General features: G+C 46.7%; 1 protein-coding gene across 11 annotated transcripts in view; it reads right to left on the reverse strand.

Annotated features, from left to right (window-relative positions):
- Nucleotides 1-20,628, reverse strand: part of TENM4 (teneurin transmembrane protein 4) — a 743,689-nt gene that overhangs the window by 122,580 nt on the left and 600,481 nt on the right. For all 11 annotated transcript variants that reach the window (XR_012509759.1, XM_074372753.1, XM_074372746.1 and 8 more), the window contains 2 exons: nt 20,176-20,370; nt 14,286-14,486 (listed from right to left, as the gene is read on the reverse strand). Coding sequence is in view for 10 of the 11 variants with exons in the window: in XM_074372753.1 (XP_074228854.1) it covers nt 14,286-14,486; nt 20,176-20,370 (396 nt within the window). In the remaining variant the exon portion in view is untranslated. The remainder of the gene's footprint in view (nt 1-14,285; nt 14,487-20,175; nt 20,371-20,628) is intronic.

A 20,628-nucleotide genomic window follows, 5' to 3' on the forward strand; every position in this document is an offset into this window, starting at 1 on the left:
CCCAGACACCCGGGCTCACTTTTCTCCTCTGGAGACGGCGGAGCTGTCCCTCCAAACACTCCATTTCCTCGCCAGTTTACACTAGACATGCTCTCCTGGCATGAAGCTAAAGCTGCCTGGTGGCTGGGCACCCCTCCATCAGCCCTTTACAAGCTGGACTGTGAGCTCTTACACATTTTAATGGAAGGGGCCTGAGCAGGGGACCTTGATGTTTATGGGGCGCTAAGTGATGGTAACACAGCCTGTCAGTGTTCAGGTTCTCCTCTGCAGATGGCCTCCCTGCCTGAGTGGAGGAGACCCACTGACTCTCCATGCGAGCAGAAACCTGAGATGCTGTTTTATCATGTGGCCTCAAGTTGTAGGCCCATTTCTCATTTTATATTTCAATTTTCTTTGTTCTTGAAGTAAAAGAAATGGCTTTATTTTTCTTTCTCCAATTCTGCTTTGACACTAAAGCAGATATAACTTCCCAGAGTGGTTGGTGGTGAAAACCAAATAGGATGAAGCTAAAGAACGTGTTTTGATGCTTAAAGTGTGCCCTTTATGTAAGGTAAGTGACACTTGGTGAATGTGGGTCACAGGTCATCTCAGTCTCAAGTTTCCTCAGTTGTAAACTGGGGATGATGCCCTCGACTACTATAGACAGCTGCTGCATGAATGACTCTCATTTGCTTAATTTCTTGAGCACTCGCTGTGACAAATCCTACAGGGGGTACCTAGGGATCCAGTGGTGATTGTGACAAGACATGGTTTGCTCTTGACCTCAAGGAGTTTAAATTCTAGCATGGCAGATGGACATGGCTGAATTAAACAAGGTAACATGAATGGGAGTGAAGTTTCTGGTATGGAGCCTGGCACGTCATCAGGATAGGATGAATTGTGCACACACATACTCTTACAAGAGAGGAAATGGGCTGTAGTGGCAAGTATATTAGACAAGTCAGAAGACAGGATGTGAATTCTGACTGATGCAACACACCCGATACCAGTGAGTGTTGGATACAGGCCTGTTGATGCTCATGTGATTAACATCAGAGCTTTCTGACTAAATGCTGGAGGGGTGGGGTCTGGGAAGGGTCCTCTGAAGCACTATAGAGCACACAATCTGCAGGGCAGATTTGGATTCAGATTCTGACTCCCCAGTCTTTGTGGGTCCTTGTGGAGTCCTAGGGAGAATTAATTACTTGATCGCTCTGGGCCATACTTCTTGACCCCCAAACTGGGGTGAGTAATAATAGTCCCCTACAGGGTGAGTGGTGATAACTGAAGGAAAGGGTAAATGTGAAAGGCTCTATGTAAACAGTGCTATGTATGTTGTGTTATGTACACAACTGATTGATGGGGACCCAAGATGTCCCGTGTCAGCACAGCTCCTAGTCCTCTAGCAGGAGAGCATCTCCCTAAAGAGTAAAATGTTTCCCCATGGCAGACTCAAATTTGGGTATGCAGCTCCTTCTCTGGTTACCTAGCATGGCACCATCAGCCAAGACTGCAAGAACACCAAAACCCAGTTAGAAGCCATTTGTGTTTGTAGCCTCAGCTTCCTCTTGAAATCAGGTGAAAATCCCCAGCCGTCCTAAAACCCTCATGCCAAGTCTGTAAGGAACTGTACAGGGCCTTGGAGATGAACCAGGTCACGTCCAAGGGCATCTCCGCTCTTCTCCGGGGGACAGCCACACCCATAGCACCTCCCCTCCCCCACCCATCTCTGCCCTGCCTCCCCATGTCCCTGTGTGTCTGTCTTCTCTCTACACTGAAAGCCCATTTGATGGCAGGCTCTAGCTTTTATTCAACTTGTTCCCCAGCAGCAGGCACCAGGCCTGGAACAGCCTGAGCTTTCAGCAAATATTTGTTGAAAGAACAGATGCATTTTTTAAAAAAGGCCTCATGAAAGAGGTGTTACATCAGTTGGCTCAACTCTATCTCACTGCCATATTGTATAAAATTTCTTTGGTTAAATGTTCTCACCCAGTGGCTCAGCCTCCTCTGTGCCTAACCTTTTTAGAAACTCATCTTCTCCAATCTCAGATGGAGAACTTGAAGTCTTCAGCTGTCTCAGTCCTTCCACCCTCACACACCTCTTCCTTCGCACCAATGCCCATTCACACCCATTCCCCTTCTATGACATGGGAGCAGGTGGACACGTGATGAAGACATGAAAAAGGTCGGGAAAAGTATATGGCTTGGTTATTAGTTAATTGTTCTGCAAAGTGTATACACGAGGGAAAAAGCTGCCCCAGGCTCCTCTCATTAAATGTTAATCCCCATATGAACCTGGATGAAGCCTGGGACCTATCGTGACTACATTTTAATTCGTCTGGACTTTACAATCCCGTTCATTAAAACGGCTGGTGAGGGAAGCCATGCCTTTACCCTAAAGGGAGAGACTTATATATAATTTTCCCATAAAATTTCTTCAACTTGGAAAGATGCTCAAAATTGACCGAAGTCGGAGATACACAGGACCCCACCCAAGGATATGTGTGCTCTCCTGCTGATCAAGGAACAGATGCAGGTGAGGCCGTTTTTAAAATTGTGGAATGTGAAAGCACAGCCTTGGCCCCATGTGACTCCGGGGAAGTCCTTTAGTAAGTCTGTATTTAGCACTAAAAGGGACAATAGGGAGTATTGCTCTATTCTGCTTAGGAGTTGAAGTTCTTAGGGTGATCTTAAGAAATTTTAATAAGGGTTAAATAATTTTAAATGATACCTGCCAAGTTTCCCTGTTTCATCACTAGTTCATCTGAGTTAGTGCATGGAGTGGGGGAATTTCTCTGCAATCTTGGTCCTTGGAAATTCTTTGGAAAATTTCTCATGAAATCCTTGGACACTTTAAGTCCAAGCCCCACTAAACAGCATTTGAGACAGAACATAAGGAGAAAATGTAGAACCATTGTTGGTGGCACACAAATATTATCTCATTAAATCCAGACTAGAGAATCTCAAATCAGACTCTGAGTCTCCTTTGGCACCCTGACCCAGTGTCTATCACATTAAGTACTTTTCCTTTTGTTTGTCTATTTATCTTTCTGTTCATCTTTCATCTATCCATCTGTCTCCCCATCAGCTCATCCATCTGTCCATCCACCCACCCATTTAATCATCTAACCAGCTATTCAGCAGCTATTCAGTCAACAGGCCATGTAACTGCTCATCCATCCACCTAACCAAAAGTGTGACTTGGACAAGTTACTTTATCTTTGTCTGCCTCAGTTTTCTCATCTGCAAAATAGGATAGAAACACCAACATCCTAGGTTCATGTGAGGCTTAAATGAACACCATGTAATGTGTCTAATGTCATGTACGTCTTTTATAGAGTAAACACTTACTCTATGGCAACTATATCATGTTATGTACTAGAAAGAGGTAGGGGAAGGGAGGGTTTGAAGATCCTGGGGAGAGCAAGGGGAGGATGTGAGCAACTGAGATGCCTCTCAACAGCTGGAGAGGACTGGATCTGGAGCATAATTGGAGTGACACGCCTCATGGGTTCCTCTTCCCCTGGGGAGAGGTATGCGGCAGAGACCTATGTAAGGGACAGGCCAGGATAATTTGAGAGCACTTAATCCATGGCCTCAGTAGTCTCAGTGGGGTAGGAATCTGTGCTGAGCAGGATGCTGATGGATAGATGTGGACATCTGAAAGAGCCCCTTGGGGACTGAGTGCAAGGACTCACAAAGTACAAGCAGAACTGCAGCTGGAAGGGCGCAGGAGGGGCTAAAGATCACAAGCAGGACGTGATTTGGCTTCCAGTGCTCAGAAGCCTGGCTATGAGATCAGAGATGGTGAGTGGTTGGAACGATCCCGGGTTTTGCAAGGTGGATGTGGAAGAAAGGTGGGGACACAGGGAGCTGAGGGTGATGAAGGAAGACAGCTGGAGGTGAAGGACCAAGGGAACAGGGGGAATGAAGGAGAAGGAGGGCGAGCCAGGAGAGACCTGATGCTGGGCAGGAAGTGGCCTGGATCTGGCCTGGGGATCTCCTTCAGGTGGGTTCGGGGGTAAGAGAGAAAAAGAGCAAGAAAACTTACAGGACCAGTTTTCATGGTCAGAGTACGAGAAGTCACCTCAGAGATTCTCTAGCCATCGTGTAGACAGGAAAACACAAGCCAAAGAGAGGACGTGTCTTGTCCTTGGCCACACAGTGAGGTGGATGTCAATATTTGAGAAAGTCATGTAAGGGCCCAGCTAGACAAATGGCTAAAAGGTGGTGGTGGGGCGCTCATCACATTCTTTGGGCCCTCCTCTTGGCCTCTGTGCAGGCTGTCCTCATGGTCTAGGTTTTCCTTTATCCCAGTCTTCACATGTTGAACTCTGGCTACAATGCCACCTCCTCCTTGAAGCCTCCTTCCAGTGCTGCAGCTGGAAGGGGCTTCATCTCCTGCCTTCCTAAAGCACTTTATTATGCAAACCTTTCTTTATCAGTGAAGATAAACCTATCTTTATTAGTCTACCAGTGTGGCCTCCAGAATCCTGCTGTCATCAGATTCGCCTCTGCATTCCACAGTGAGTCGCCCACAGGAAATGTATCTTTTGACTGCATCCGTGTACTGCCAGATTGCAGTGGTCTGGTACAGGGCACTCCAGGTAACTATTCAAGGTACCATGATTATGGACAGGACAGAGGCTTGGACTTAGGTAAGCTGGGGATAAAAGTCTGCTCTACTACTTCCCAGTTTCAGGAAACAAACACTGCATATATATGAGCCTTGTCTTTGTTATTTATAACATAGCAGCAATGATACCGATTTACCAGAATCTTAAAATTGATTAAAAAATATAGTGAGCACCTACTATGTGCCAGATACCCCTAGATGCTGGGGGTTCAGAAATTGTATTCAGTTATTCCTATCCCCAAGGAACTCAAGTCTACCTCCGTGTGTAAATGAACACAAAGCTGGCCACCATGCCTGGCACACAACAGGCTAATTACAAGTTAACTTTCTCTTCAACTGGCCAGATATCCCTATATTTTGAACAATTTGGTAAGATACTAGCACCACTCCTTCTCCCACTAAACTGGGCAGATGGCTTTTTAGTCTCAGTGCAGGTTTCAGGAAGGAGCCCAGAGGCAGGGAGGGATAGGAAAGGAGCCTCCGACTCTCTTACAGTAATTAGTCTCCTTTTGACATTGAGGCCAGACCCAAGCCACTCTCCTATGCTTGTCAACTTCCATCCCTATCACCGGAGAGTGAGAGCTGCTCCAAGCTGTGCCCCTGTCCCACAGATCTAGACAGCAGAAACCTAATGAGCCTTGGAAACCACACGGCCTTTCACCTCACTCAAGAAGCTTGGAAAGCTTTCAAACCAAGCAGAAAAGTGGATTCCGGTATGCTGGTGCAGAGTGGTCTCCACATCAACTCCTCCAGGACTAGAATGTCAAGTTTTTTGAAGCTCCTCTCACAGGAAGTAGTAAGCCACTGCTCTTTATCTCAATTGGAGGGTATCTAGCTCCCTGATTAGAGGAGTTCAAAGCTAGCATGGGGGAGGCCTCCAAACAGGGTCTGACTTTGCAGAAGGATAACATGCCAGGAAAGGACTGGTGAGCAGAGGTGCCAAAAAAGGTGACCAGGATGTGTAGTTTTGGGCCAGGGCTGGACACTAGCCCCACTAAAAAGGCCCAACCTGGTGAACTGAAGAGACAGCCAATGTTCAGCCCTCCAGCCCTGATTCCTTCTGTGAAAGGCCCCCCTCTCCACCCAGTCATGTGCTTACTTATCTAACACTCTCCTGGACACCTCCCCCTAGATGTCCTCCAGGTACTTCAAACTGCATGCCAATATTCGAGTAAGCTTTTTAAAACCAAACCTGACCACATCACACCTCTGCTTGAAACTTTTCAGTGGCCTCCACTGACAGATAAAATCTAAACTCTTCCAAGGCCATTTGTGACCTGATGCCTACTAACTTCCCTCACTTCTTCTTTCTCTATTGCCATAAATATCTTAAGCTGAGCTACTCCAAATTACTGCTCTTTCCTAGAAAATGCCATGAACGGTTCCATCTTTGTACCTGTTGCAAATCTTTGATTTCCATAATGGGCTGCTGCAAGGTGCTTTCCTCTCCCTTCCATCTATGCCAACTCAAATCCAATCTCCATTACCCATCTTAAATTCTACCTCCTCCAAGAAGCCACCCAGATCACTCGAGGAGTGGAAAGTAATGGCTTTTTTCCTTGACCCCTTGCAGTATTTCCAGGTCCACCATGGTCATGATCCAGTTTACATGCTTCCTGGTGGTGTCACCAAATGAAGTGGTACCTTATAAACCTGATACCTCATTCATGGACAGTATCAGAGTAACCCTGGTAATAGTCAATGGTAGAGTTATGCAGGGGGAGACACATGAGTTCTGAAGCCAGAGAAAGCTGGATTTGAACCCTTGTTTTCCCAGAATGTCTTTGGGAAAGTCACTCAAATTCCCTGAACCCTGGTTTCCTAGGAATAACACCATGTGCAATGTCAGAAGCTTATGTATTTGTTCGAATAAATCATGAAGCACATACATGAAGGAGCTCTGTAAAATGTAAATAAAATCTCCATTCAAAGAGTAGTATTATTTTAAAATTACAAGTGATCATACCTGCAGTTTGATTCAGGAAGACAGCTGGAGGTACTGCACAAGGTATCAGCTGGGGCATTCAAATAGAAACCTGGTTCTGAAGCTCGATTTCAGAAGGGCTTATATTTGCATACTGAAGAGCTCCAACTCTGATAGAAAGTGTTCCAGGGCTGTCGGGGGAAATTCTACTAAATTACAAAGCTGCCAGCTCTGGGTTTATCAATCTTTTAACTCTGGCACTATTTAGCAGTACACCTATTTGGGCCCAATTTCCCAGTCTCTGATTAAATGTTAGTAACTGACCATCTCATCGTGACTAAACCTCCACACGACTTCCCAGACAACTGGTGGGCTCTTCTCTGCCTCCAGCACCTCCTCCTCCTCTGCTTCACTGTCAGTCTCTTGGATATTTATTATTCTGAACTTTGATTGTAGGCTGTCACTTGCTGTTGGGAAGGGGCACAGGAAATGTCAAGTCTCAACAGATATGACTCCTTGGGTGAAATTCTAACCTCGAGTTTTCCCTCCCAGAACATACCTATACAGAAATAGCCCAGCCTAATCATTTCCTTTTGATGTTTAATTGGATGTTGGTGCCGTGCTTTCCGGGCTGAGAAGCTAATGCTTCTCAGAGAGGGAACAATTCCGGCTACACAAATGAGACTTGTAACAGGGGAGAATGCTCAATGCTGAATCTAATTTTCTCTCCCATCCATGAACAGAAGACAGTTTCTCTGGCATTAAAGCATCTCACTCAGTCTTTCTGTCATTAATAAGAATTAAATTCTGTTCTCTCAAATCTAAATGTAATTATATTTTGCCTTGTAAATAAAATTGAATTACCATTTTCAAAATTTAGCACTAATGCAACTGCTATGTTTAGAGCATCAATTTTTTTTTAACCCTGTTGCAACTTTCAGCTTTTATTATTATTTTTTTTAAAGCATTGGGCTTATTTTGCTGTCAACTGTGACTTAACTTGATTACAAAGCCTCTCTGTTCCCTATCTATCTGGTCATTTTTGTTATTATTTATGCTTTGTGATTTGCTTTTCTTTTTGGTAGGAAAGGAGAGTAACAGAGAACAAATTGAAAGATCAGAGGATCTGAGTTTGAATCCTAGAAGGTCTCCCTAAGTTAAGGTAGGACCTAGGTCAGGCTGCACTGACAGAGTTACTTTAAGAGCCCTGACATGGAGTGTGAAAGGGAAATCTTCAAGGTGCATTGAAAAGATTTTAATCTGAGATTTTCAGCAAGACATTCAGTGGACTCTATGATTGGGACCCTGCCTCCCTTTATGGCCTTACTTCCTCACCCACCTCCATGGTCCTACTCTCCAAACCGAGGTAGGACTGCTCTGTACTCCTGCACAGGCTGTTCCCTCTGCCTGGACAGCCATCCCCGCCTCTGCCTCCAGGAAGCCCCTCTTCAGTTCCCTCTCACAGCCTGACTCACAAGTCTCCATCGTGGGGAAGACCTTCCCAGGTTCCCCTCTGCCCGCTTCCTGGGCGAGCACACTGCTCCTGCCCTTGTGCCCCCAGACCCTGCTGTCCACATGTCAGTGAGAGGTCTTAATAGGCTGCTTAACTGGGTGTCACTTCCCGAGTGGTGCGGAGGTCAGAAAGGTTGGTGAGTGAATGAAGTGGACGTGTGTGCTTCCAGTGGTGGGTGCATGTCCGGAGCTGTTCTGGGTGCTCTCTGAAGGGCTGTGCTCGTTTCTGGAAAGGATCTCAGGAAGCCCATGACCCTGAGAGGAGGCCGATGCTAGGCCGATGCACTGTGGGGCCCTTGTGCTGGTGTTTGGGGATGAATGTGTCAGCACTTTCATGACTCTTCATCAAGACTCGATGACCAGAGTTGGTGGCTGGGCCTGGGGTGGCAGAGAGTCTCAGAAAACAGAAGGAAACTGAGCCTCTGGGAGAGAAAGCCCGTTGTTCAAGGTCACATAGACTCAAATCCAGGTCTCGCTCCAAACCTTTACCATATAAACTGCCCTCAACCTTAAATTTGTTAGAGTCAGAGGACTGTTTGGCTAATCTAGACTTAATCACGCACTCTAAAAATACACATGAATACTTACTTATTGGGTGCTTACTGAGTGCCAGCCACCACGTTAGGCATTTTATACACACATATTACAGCTAATTTGAAAACCAGCCCTGCAAGGCAGCTATCATTAGCCAGAGTCTTTGGATAAGCTCAGTCTTGAAAATCTACCTTGGTTCCTCTCCAAATCCCATGCAACTCTTCCTGACTCCACATGCTAACTCCAAACCCGTCCCACTGAATCGCTAAAAGATCTCCACCTGTTATTCCATGAAACTCAATTGCAGTGAAATGATAAGAATCATAAACCACCAGCACGAGCATTTTACAATCGGAATCTCTGCCACATACTGCTTCTGTGAGCCAGCAACCCAAAGGAATAAGATGTAGTGAGAGGGCCCTCTCAAATAAAAGTCATTTATGGAAGACAAGATTGGAGAGGGCTCACAGAGCGGTGGAAATGAGGAATGAATTTATGAGGCTGAGGACAGAGACGGCTGGGCTGGGGTGGAGGAGAAGGAAGCCCTGAAGGGGAGCCCGCGAAGGGGCAAATGATGGGTTTAAGGGATTGCATCCGAAACGGCACTTCTGGAAAACACCACAGAGCCTGAAATATACTTCAGAAGTTGTTAGGCTCTGAAAGAAAGGTAGGCTTTTCCAGTTTTAAGGACCATCTCAAAGAGGTTAAATTCCTCCCCTTTCCTAAGGTGGCTCTGAGCCCAGAGGATGAAAAGCCAGCTAAAGTACTTGGTGGTGGGGTGGCTGTGGCAGAGGAAGAGTCCTGCTCAGCAGGGCTGCTGGATGTGCCCACTTTATGCAAAAGCTGAAGAGGCATCCAGCCCAGCAGGGCTACTCTCTGGGGAAGATGGCCTGAAGGAGGTGAAATGATGCCAGCTCTCATCCAGGAGGGGTGCTGGCTGGCACTGCACATGGAATGAACATGAGCTAGGTCTGGGAAGTGAGAGCAGGAGCCCAGGGATTTGGTTTTAGTCGTGCAGAGTGTTATATGTGTGTGGGTTGAGGGGGTGGTATGGAAAAGGTGGGGGGAGGGGGTGGGGAGGGGTGGGGAGTCCTGAGAGAAGGGATAGACTGTCTAGCTGGTAGTGTGCTGGGATCTTCCTGGGCAGATAATGAACAATACAACCTTTAGCTATAGCCACTCAGTCCTCTTTGATAATTCCTTGGATAAGTCATTCATTCAAAAATCACTAGAACCTACTGGGTGTCAGGTCCTACACTAGACAGAATGACAGATTCCGACTTTATGGGGTTCTCAGTTTGGCAAGAGAGAGGTATGATTATAATACATTGCTCAGTACTCCTGAGAGCTTACGAGAGGCCTTGGAGCCAGTTTTGGGTTGATCTAGACTCTGCCACTTACAAGGGTGGGAGATATTGGCAAGGAATTCAACTTAGCTCTGAGTTTCAGTTTCCTTATCTGTAAAATGGAACAAGGAATACTTCCTTCACAGGGTTCTTATGAACCTTAACTTAATACAATGGTTGAAAACACTTAGTTCAGTACCTAGTACACAGTTAAGCATTAAGAAATGAATGACTAATTAATGCTCCATCCTGTGATTTACCAGGAAGAAAGGCAAGATGACTGAGAAAGTTACTTCTTTGGATGGAAAGAAGGCTTGAGGCAAGAGCTGAAGACTTGGAAACAGAAAGCCTAGATTTAATTCAAACTCTGCCGCTGATTAGCTGAGTTACTTTGGGGAAGTCATTTCCTCTCTTCAACTCTTTCCCATTTGTAAAACAACAGCAGCAGCAATCATCAACACCAAATTACCACCGCCACCATCATCACCAACACCACCATCATTACCACCATCAGCAACATCACCATCATCACCAACACCATCATTACTAGCATCACCACCACCACCATCATCACCAACACTACCACCATCATTATCACCATCACCACCATGACCACCATCATCCTCACTGACACTGTCATCACAATCACTATCACTGCCATCACAACCACCATCCCAAAAGACTGAGGAAGTGAAGTCCCACTGGGCCCAGAGTTGAGGACACAGATGTGTTGGGGGTAGGAGGTGGGACACACAATCTGTGCTCCTCCAGGCCATGGGAATCTATTCAAACAGTTGTCTTGTGTGGTTTGTCAAGAAGAAAGACCACATGAATGAGTAAGGACTTAATGAGGAATTTCTGAGATGAGATCGCTAGCCAGGCTGCCGAGAACCCAGGGGCTTGAGTAAACACTTGTATAAAATCTGACTTCACTGTTTCCACAAACCTAACCAAAGTACTGGGAAACTTGTCAGCTCACATTTCATTACAGGCTGGTTGTTGAGTCAGGGCATGTTGATTTAAGCTGCTTTCATTAAATCCTGTTCTCTGAGTCAAACAGCAAGACACTCACCTCGGGCAAGAGATGGTCCCCCTTCCTAGGAGGGCTAGATGGCGGGGGCCTATCTCTGCCAACCTCACCACCTGGAGTCAGTGCTGATGGTGAAAGGACCACGGAGGATGTCAGCTGGCCTGCAGCCCCTGACAGGAAGGCTCTAGGCGGTGACTGTGCCGGCCCTGCCGTGCCAGGAGCAAATAATACAAAGAGTATGACTTGAGCTACTGCTTGCTGGGTGTCTGAGTTGTGCTTGCCAGCATGCTAACCTCTTTACCCACGTATTCTCACCAAATCCTTACAACAATCCTGTAGGTAATCTTACCTAAAAGGAAACTGAGGGTCAGGGAGGTTAAGCAACTGGTTGAAGCCATTCAGCTGGTGGGAAGCAGATCCTCTGAAACAAAGTTCAGTGCCTGTTCACTACCCTGTAGCCAAATCCCTGAGCACAAAAGACAGGCCCTTGGCTACAGCGGCATCTGCTCAGTGAGGCATCTCTTACTCAGCTTCACGGCCTAAACGCCATTTCAAACAGCCTCCACTCTGTGAAGGTGCCCTCGGAAGGGAGGGAGGGGAAGGGCAGGAAGCGCTCCCCCTCTAGGCGCTGCTCTCTGCGTGTACCTGCATCATCTAACTTAATCCTCACGTAACCCTCTGGCGTAGGCACGGCTGTTATCTCCATTTTTCAGACAAGGAAACTGCAGTCAGGAAAAGCCGAAGAACTTGCTAAGATCACACTCAGGACTGTACAGGTACTGCCTGTAGCGCAGGGAGAGGGAACTACCATCAACATGCACTTAGGAGCCTTCAAACTGGCTTCCAGTGAGAAGTGACGGTGAGGAGAAGTCGTGGCCTTGGGGAGGCAGCGCAGAGTGTGTGCAGCGTGCTGGGGCCCCAGGCTGGGCTGTGCCTCGCAGCTTCAGGCACAGGAAGCCTTAGGTAAGTCTCTGAGCCCAGTGTGAGGATGGGGATGATACCACGCCTGTCACCCCGCCTCACCGGCTGTTGTTGCTGGTGTGTGTGTGGGTGTGTGTGTGACAGAGACAGAGATCTTTGTATGCTGTGAAGCACATGACAAACACACATCATTATTCTTATTGCAAGAGGAGACAGCGATTTTGAAGCCATCTTTTAAGTTCCTGGCCTCATGGCAATCATGACACTGTTTTAGTCAGTTATCGGTTAGAGATTTAAAAATAATAATCCACATTCCTGAAAGAGCACATTTCCTCTAGCCACTCTCAGATGTCTCCGTTAATATCAGGAGCTCTCACCAATGGGTGTTTTAAGCATGATCACAACATAGCTAAGATGAACTGAGCCCATATCACGGGCTGAGTAGCATGCTAAGTGCTTTTTTACATTATCTTCAATAATTCTCCAAATAATAATTTTCCAAGTTCTAACCCCACAAGGTAGGTACTATCATTATCTCCATTTTACAGCTTACAGAAGAGAAGTAACTTGCCCCAGGTCATAACTAGTGAGCAGCAGGGCCAGCGTCTGAGCCCAGGACCGCTGGGCCCTGGGCTCTTCCTATCACAAGGAGCTTTTTGCCTTAGCGAATGAGGCCATGTGTCTGATCCTGGCTGCGGGGAGTGGGGGGGCACAGAGTTGAGGAAAGTGCACTCTCACAGTTCCACTGAAGTCCCTTCCAGTGGGTCTGCAGCCTCCTTTTACAGCGCCAACTGAGGAATACTTGTGATCTCACTCGAAGTTACACCTGCCTCCATCAGAGGCTGTGGAGTTTCATCAGGGATTAACAGTGCATGGACAGTTATATTTCTGTCATAAATTAGCTTTGTGGCCACATAATGAATAATACAACCCAGTGTGGCTTTAAGAGGACTATTTATTACAGTGCTATAAACAGAGCTATATAAAAAGAATCACTCCTAAGACTGCACATCTGTGTCCACAGTCATGTCTCTACATGAGCTTTGCAAACAAGGATAAAAGTCCAATTCAGGCTGCGTATTGAACACCAGTTCTCCATTCAATGGAGAAAGGTAACTCAAAGTATTCCAAAGGCACAAATGCTGCACTGGATCTCGTTTTTGCCAAAGGTCTCAACCATCTTTCCCTGATCACTCCCAGAACTGTTAACACGCAAGATGATGAGTCAATCTGAGCTTCACTTTGTTTAAGTGGTGTGGTGGGGAAAGTGACTGAGGGTGAAGAAACGTTGATGGAGAAGCTGTCGCTTTTCAGCTGTGCATCCTTGGGCAGGATTACTTAGAAATTTTCTGGGCCTAAGTTTCTTTATCAGTTAATTTCTCTTCAAGTGTTTGTTTGCTGCCTCCCCTCTCCCTTCCCAGGATGCAAGCTCACCAAGATAGGACTTCTTACCTGCTTATCCCTTCTAAATAGAAGAGTGCCTTGCACACAGTAGGTGTTCAGTAAGTATTCACTGAGTAAGTACTATGTAAATTGGTAAAATGGGGATGATGATGCCTTTGTGTGGCTTTAAACAGTTAGACGAGATCCCAGAAGTGATCACAACTACTACTTACCAGTAGTGCACTAGGTGATCCACCTATGTTCTCATTTACTCCTCACCTGGAGAGGGTGTCTAAACCATCAGGTGCTTATAAACAGAGGGTGCCAACAGAATGGTCCTTTGAACTTTATGTGTAAATTCTGCGGTGAACCAAATTCCAAAATTAAGAACACATTCAATCATGTGCTTTTTCGTCATTCATTCATTCATTCATTCAATCATTCACCAGTGTCAATTGAGCAACTGCTGCGGGCGAGGCCTATGCTGAGTCCTGGGAATGTGGAATAAGGCATGTTTTCTATCCTCGTGGAACTTACGTCTCATGGAGGATCTGGCTAGAAAGGAAGTAGGGGCCACAGCACAGAGCACCCTAAATACTACACTGAGTTTGGACTTCATTCTGAGGAGTGGGTGAAACCAACATCCCTGACGATCTCACAGAGGCCCACTGTCCCTATGGCCTTGCCTCTAGGGTGGCCATCGTAATGCGAGAGACAAGATTGCAGTGAAACACATCTATCATAATTAACACATTAAGGGGTGATGTTTTGACTCTCAAGGCCACCACTACGAAAGGAATGATGTGAAGATAGGATTTGTGACTCCTCTGCCCATCTAAGAGTAGGGGTGTTGAAGGCTAGAGTTCAGGGGAAGAAGAAAAGCATTCAGACTCGTAGGTAACCTCCTGCTACATGACTGAGGATGGGGTCAGAGCATTGATCAGGACTGAATGGTGTACACATACCAGTGGAAACCTCCTCCCTCCACCCATGCTATGCCCTTCTTCTCTCCACATTTACCGATAGAGCAGTCATGTCCGGTCCAGCTGGGGTCACAGCTGCAAAGCCCGGTGTCTGGGAGGAAGGTTCCGTGGCCCGAACACTGGTCCAAGCACGTGGCCCTGGGTGTCTCACAGTTGGTGCCTCCCCAGCCCACAGAGCAGTGGCACTCGCCTCTCACGCAGACACCCCGGCCCGAACACGTGGGGTCCATGCAGTCCACTGTGACATGGAGGAGAGACAGCATAGGTAAGTATCAGACCAGCAAGGGTGAGGCTTCTGTAAGCAGAGCGCTATACTCTGTAGTGGAGGGCTTCACACACTTGGGGAGAAGGATGCAAGTTTCCCGTGGAGAGGTCACTTGGTAGGGTGACCATTTGGTGGGACGATGAATAGCAATGACTTCAGCAATGATAGATCTGGGGTCCCAACTTAACCCAGTGATTGACTGTTTACCTTTCAAGCCTCAGTCCCCTCACCTGTAAAATGTGGATACAAATTCCTACCTCTTGGTTTGAGGGGCACACAGAGTAAGAAATATGTGTATAAAGCACTCAGGGCCTATCCTACTATGTCTGTAACAACTGCAACAATAATAGAGAACAAGGCTTTGTTTTGTTCACTCTGTCTCTCCACCTCCTAGAACAGTGCCTAGCACACAGGAGGCACTCTAAACATCATGGTAGAACAGATGATTAGTGTTTACCACTTCTTAATGCAGTATTATTTCCATGAATATGGGACTAAAATAAAGAAATTCCTTAATTTAAATGAGAATTTATTTTGCATTTAAATTCCATGAGATTTTATCATCTTCCCCAAATTCTTGTGAAATGTTTCCAAGCAAACATTTTAATAACTATTCAAAATTATGCATGGTGGATGTGCACAGCTCCTCTGCAAGTGGTGGGTAGACTATGCAGCTGTGATTCATAGCCAAGCACCGCCCCACCCCACCATGGCAGGGCTCTTAGGGCCCCAGGTCAGTGGTCTCAAGAGACCTCCCAGAAAGAGGGAGGAGAGTGACATTGGGGGTTACATGCTTTCTGCTTGCACAACAGGAAGTGCTTTCCATTCCTCATCAGATTCAGTCCTCTCAATAACCCACTGAGGTACAGATGAGGAAACTGAGGCTCAGAGAGGTAAATAATTCATACCAGATCACACAGCTAAACCCTGCCAGAGAGGAATCTGAAGACATGTCTGTCTGATTTTGAATCGGGTGATATATCTGTTCCTGGGGTTGATTTTCCTAAATCAAAGTTTTACTTATGGGGTTACACAAAATTCACAGAGACCTTTAACCTTCCACAAAGCACTTCACAGAAAACAGTGGAAGAAGGGTATTGAGAGCTAACTTATCACATGAACATGTAAAGTGTAAAAGTCAGCAGAGAGAAGACAGAATTGGCCAAGGGTTGGTCCATGTTCTCTACTCAACCAAAGAGCTGTTAGATCAACTTTGTATTACAGGGAGGTAGGGGATTTTATTCATCTTGTAATTGGAAGGGGAGATGGGTGTCCCGTGGGGGCCCAACATGCAGCTGTTGTTAAGAGTGTTGACAGAGCTACGATGAATGCAGTCAGGTTCCTCCTTAAAGGATGCCATGAGAAAGCCATATGCTGCAGGGAAAAAGTTCAGCATTTGACCTCTGAGGTCCTAAGATCAAGGGTCACAGGACAAACTGTGATGGTTCATGACTATGGTCAAGTCCTGTACCTGCTCTGAGCTTCCATCTACACAGCGGGTACAGGAAAATTACCTATGTCTCTGGTTGCTGTGAGGACCAAACGACACTGAGGATCTGAAAGGACTGTGTAAACTGTAAGTTGTTGCAAAGAAGTTATTTCTCCATCCTATCAGGACATTCAGTAGCATGACTTAGGCAAACTGTGATCAGAGATCATTTATAATTCAGACATGCTTTTACTTTATTTATCTATTAAATGGCATAACCCAGTATATTTGACTTTTGCACAAAAGACTGGGAAACCCAACCTAGGTATACTAGAGACACAAATGGGTAGAGACTTTACAACAGCAGCATTCTGGTAACAAGCTGTTCATTCTGAGGGCCAGCTTATTAAGAAAACTCACTTACTACTTAGGTTTTTAAAGGAGTTCAAGGTAATTACCTAAATGATAAAGAAGGTGATCAAAGTCAGGAGTCACTGTTTGCTAAAAACACAATAATGATAACAATAGTGACAACAACTAGCATTAATTTAGTCCCTCTTCTATGCTATAACTCGTTATTAAATATTTTATATATATTATCTCATTTAACCCTAACAACAACCCTTTGAGGTAGGTACCATTATTATTCTCATTTTACATATGAGGAAACTGAAGCACAGAGAGGTTAAATAACTTGCCTAAGGTCACCCAGTGGTAAGTAGAGGAATTTAAATTTGAATCACTCTTTCCTCTATAACCTTATTGGTTCCAAAATACACACATACATGCATACAGTTGTAAGCACATAAAATGGTTAAAAATAGAAATCAAAACAAAACAAGGAAAGAAATAGAGCAAGATGGAGAATTAATAAAGCCAAATGAAGGCAAAGAATCTTTTCTCCTGCAGCCTCTGGACACCACTTAATAATGGTTTAAACATGACCTGTTGGAGTTCCTGGTAATTAAAAATGATAAAAATAATCATAGTGATATATTTTCATGACCTGCCTCAGATCTCAGAACCTCAGAAGGATTATTCTGGCCCATTAGGCTCCTAGGATAATTCCCTAGATCCAGACAGTTTTCCAATTTGACAGGAAACGACTCAGCAGTTCCTATCCTGAGGCCTATAAAGGTATTTCCCGTTCTGTGAGAGCCTGGATCCCAGGTTCGGGTTGAAGCTGTCTCTGAGGCACCCCCGAGGTTGAATCTATAAATCTACTCTCTTAGTGGAGCAAGCTGAGAGGGTGCCAAGTTTAGCAAGAGGCCCTTGGTGTCACAGTCCTTTTCCACAGACATAATAAGTCTGATAGGAACCCAGGAACCATCAAAGTGAATTGAACACCCTCAGAAGATGGTCCAGGCAGGGAAGAAAGAGCAGAAAGAACTGATGAGAGGATACCTCCAGGCAATCCATCATCAATTAATCAGCACCTCTGCAGGTCAGCTTGGCAAAGCAAGTGTGGAATGTGAGGAGAGTTTTAAAGAGGACCGCATCTCGGTGGAAGGCAGGTCCAGGAAACCTTGGCTGAACTGGCTGAGATTCCTGCCAGAACGCTGTTTCTGCTGATCCCAAACCTAGGGCCGTTATCTGTGCCACAGTGACCTTCTGCCGAAGAGAAGCCACCTAGACTGGGCATCTTCCCTCCCTTTCTGGGGCCTTTGCAGTGAGGAGAACCCTAGGATGGGATTAACACTGGGGTATTTTCCCTAACGATATTTATTCACAGGGAGCTGTGCGTAACATGTGAAGATCTGGTGGGGCCGGGGTCGGAGAGGTGAAGGAATACAGGAAAAGCTGGCTGGCAGCTTCGCATAGAAGACAGTCTAACTTAGCCTCTTCTTAGGAGAGGTGCCAAGCAATTACATTTTTTCCCTCTGCAGAGCTTGCCATTAAAGCCAAAATTTCTGGGAGACGCTTGGTCCGTTAACAAAATGATGGGGCCTGCATGGCCAGGCTGCGAACACAACTTTTCTCCTGAATGGTCCACAATCCCAGTGACCGCGCAAGCTATCAGACACTCTTCAAGACCCAAAACACAGCACCTCACTTTTCACCACAAAGGCCTAGGTCTGGCCCCTCTGCCCCTCCCCCAGCTCCTTCCAAGAGTCCCGCTGGCGCAGTTGAGGCTTTAAAAAATATGGGGCAATAAACTTCAGAAGAAGGAAGAGGAGAGAGAGCAGAAAGTAAGCTTGTTAGCTGATGTTTTATAAACATAGTGAGAACTGTTAGAACAGAGCTGAGGGAGGAGGGGAGGAGGGGAGGAGGGGGAGAGGATGAAGGCCGAGAAACGCCCATTATAAACACAAGGGCCAGGCAAGGATGCTTCACTAGAGAAACAGAAATCATAAGAGGAATCAGTACCAGATGGCCCTCCTCAGGAAAGAAAGAAGGAATGAAAACACTGCTTTTCAAACAGATAATGTAAATCAAAGAACTAAACAATTTCTTTCTCTAAGCGACCCTGCACTCAGGGGCGCTGACCAGTGCCGGCTGATCAGGAGAAGGACCACTTCCCCTGCTCGGCCCACACAACACGGTGCGGGTGGGGGTGGGACAGCCCCATGGTTTCAGAAGGGATCTCCTCTTTGTTTTCCCTTCCTTCACAGGGTCTTCACCTCACGGGATAAGAGGAAAGGGGAAAGCAGATGAAGGTCACCATTGTCAGGATGAGAAAGCCAGGTTCCTTTGTTCAAGGGGCTGAGGCTCCTTGTTGTGCTCAGACAGCCCGAAGTAATCCGCATCAAAGTTAATATGTCTGAATCAGGACCTCCAGTCACACTTGGGGTTCACAGACAGCCTGTCTCCGAGAGGTGACGGATGCCTTCCAGACACTAATCCCTTCCCGTTCCCCACTCTTTAAAATGGGCCCATTATATTCTCTTTGTTCAGGGGAAATGATGCCTTGAGAGGGGACTATCTATTAAATCCCAAGTGGGTTAGAAGACTAGCTCTCCTTGGAGCCTCTCCACCCACTGGAGCAGGTGCCGTGGCCCCAGACGGTGGACAGTGGGAAGTAATGACTATTTGCATTGTCCATCAGTTTCAACAGCAAAGTACATCCATTTCAAAAGACTCTGGATAAAGTGAGTGAGGTGGAACAGGAAGTGTGCTCCAATGGCCAGAATAATGCTAATAATACAAGAGTGAACACTTACAGAGTATTTCCTATGTGTCAGACACTGAACTAAGTGCTTCATATGAGTCATTTAATCGAGTCCTCACAACGACCCTCCAAGGAGGGAATTCCCATTTTACAGATGAGGAAACTGAGGTTAGTCAGTGACAGAACCAGAACCAGAACTCAAAGCTCCATCTGATTCCAGAGTGTGCACTCCCAATGGCTACTCTCCACTGCTTGTGGAGAAGAACCCCCCCCTCTCACCAGGAAATCCCATGTGGTCAGGAGGAAAGAGCACTGGGTCTGAGGTGTAAAGACCTGGGTTGAAGTCCAGCCCTGCCATCAGTTAGCTCTCTGGCCATGGGCGTGTCGCTGCCATTCTCTGGGCCTCACATTCTTCGTTTGTGAGATACAAATATTTACTTATCTCACCTGGTGAGACTTCTGAGAAAGAACTGAAGTTACTGTTAAGTCAGCAGTTGACTTTCTAACCTTCATCTGCACAGGGATACGTTCACTTTATGAAGGAGGGAGACACATGTATGAACACCCAACAGCCACAAACATGAATGAACACAAACATACACACACACACACAGAGGAGTGTGACAGCAGAAGGCAACACCTGGAGGTCTATACTAGACTCAGGCTTCAGAAATGGAGCGCAGAGGAGCTTCAAGGGGAGGAGAAAGAACTCAGGCTATGGAGCCAGAAAGACTGAGCTCAGACTGGGCTCTGCCGCCTACCAGCCGTGGGGCCTTGGGCAAGCCATTTGAACCCTTGGGCCTCAGTTTCTTCTACTGTAAAACTGAGGTGATTATCCCTCCCCACTGGGGTTTGAAGTTAAATGACACAGGCTTTGAGAACAGAGCCTTGCATGTAGTCAGTGCTGAAGACGCCTGCTTCTCTTCCCCTCACTGAGCAGGACCCTGATTCGTCTGTCCTCGCCCTTGACGTTAATTCCTATTGCTGATGGCTTCCTGGCTTGAGGGGTTGGGGGTCACAGGGCAGCTCAGGAGGCTTCTCTGCTCCCTGGAGGCCCTCAGGGCCCTGCCTGCTAGCCTCTATCTCAAAGCCAAGGGCGGGAGCCGCCTGCCCACAGGTCTTACCTTCCTCACAGTTCTCGCCTTTGTAGCCGGGGTTGCAGATGCAGGTGCCCATGATGCAGGTGCCGTGGTTGCTGCAGGCCACGTCAATGCACTGGTTGGTGGGCACGTCGCATTCGGCGCCCTTCCAGCCGCTGTGGCACAGGCACCTGCCCTTCATGTACTGGCCGTTCCCGCTACAGAGCACAGGGCAGGAGGCTGGAGAGACACCATGGGAAGTGTGGCATGAATCCACGCCCCACGTACCCAGCATGCCTCAGTCCCCTCTCCCCTGGCTATGAGTGCTTTGCCACAATTCCCATGTGCATCCATCTGTCTACTTCTCGTGCTTTTGGTTCATCCTAGTGAAAACACATCTAGGATTGTAGGGGTAGGTGTACCATGCAGGGCCTGACGCAGTTGGTGCCCACTGAACACTGCCTTCCCCTATCCCTCTTGTATTACTGCATGGAGGTC

The sequence above is a fragment of the Camelus bactrianus genome, chromosome 10, assembly GCF_048773025.1.
Source record: "Camelus bactrianus isolate YW-2024 breed Bactrian camel chromosome 10, ASM4877302v1, whole genome shotgun sequence".
Lineage (NCBI taxonomy): Eukaryota > Metazoa > Chordata > Mammalia > Artiodactyla > Camelidae > Camelus > Camelus bactrianus.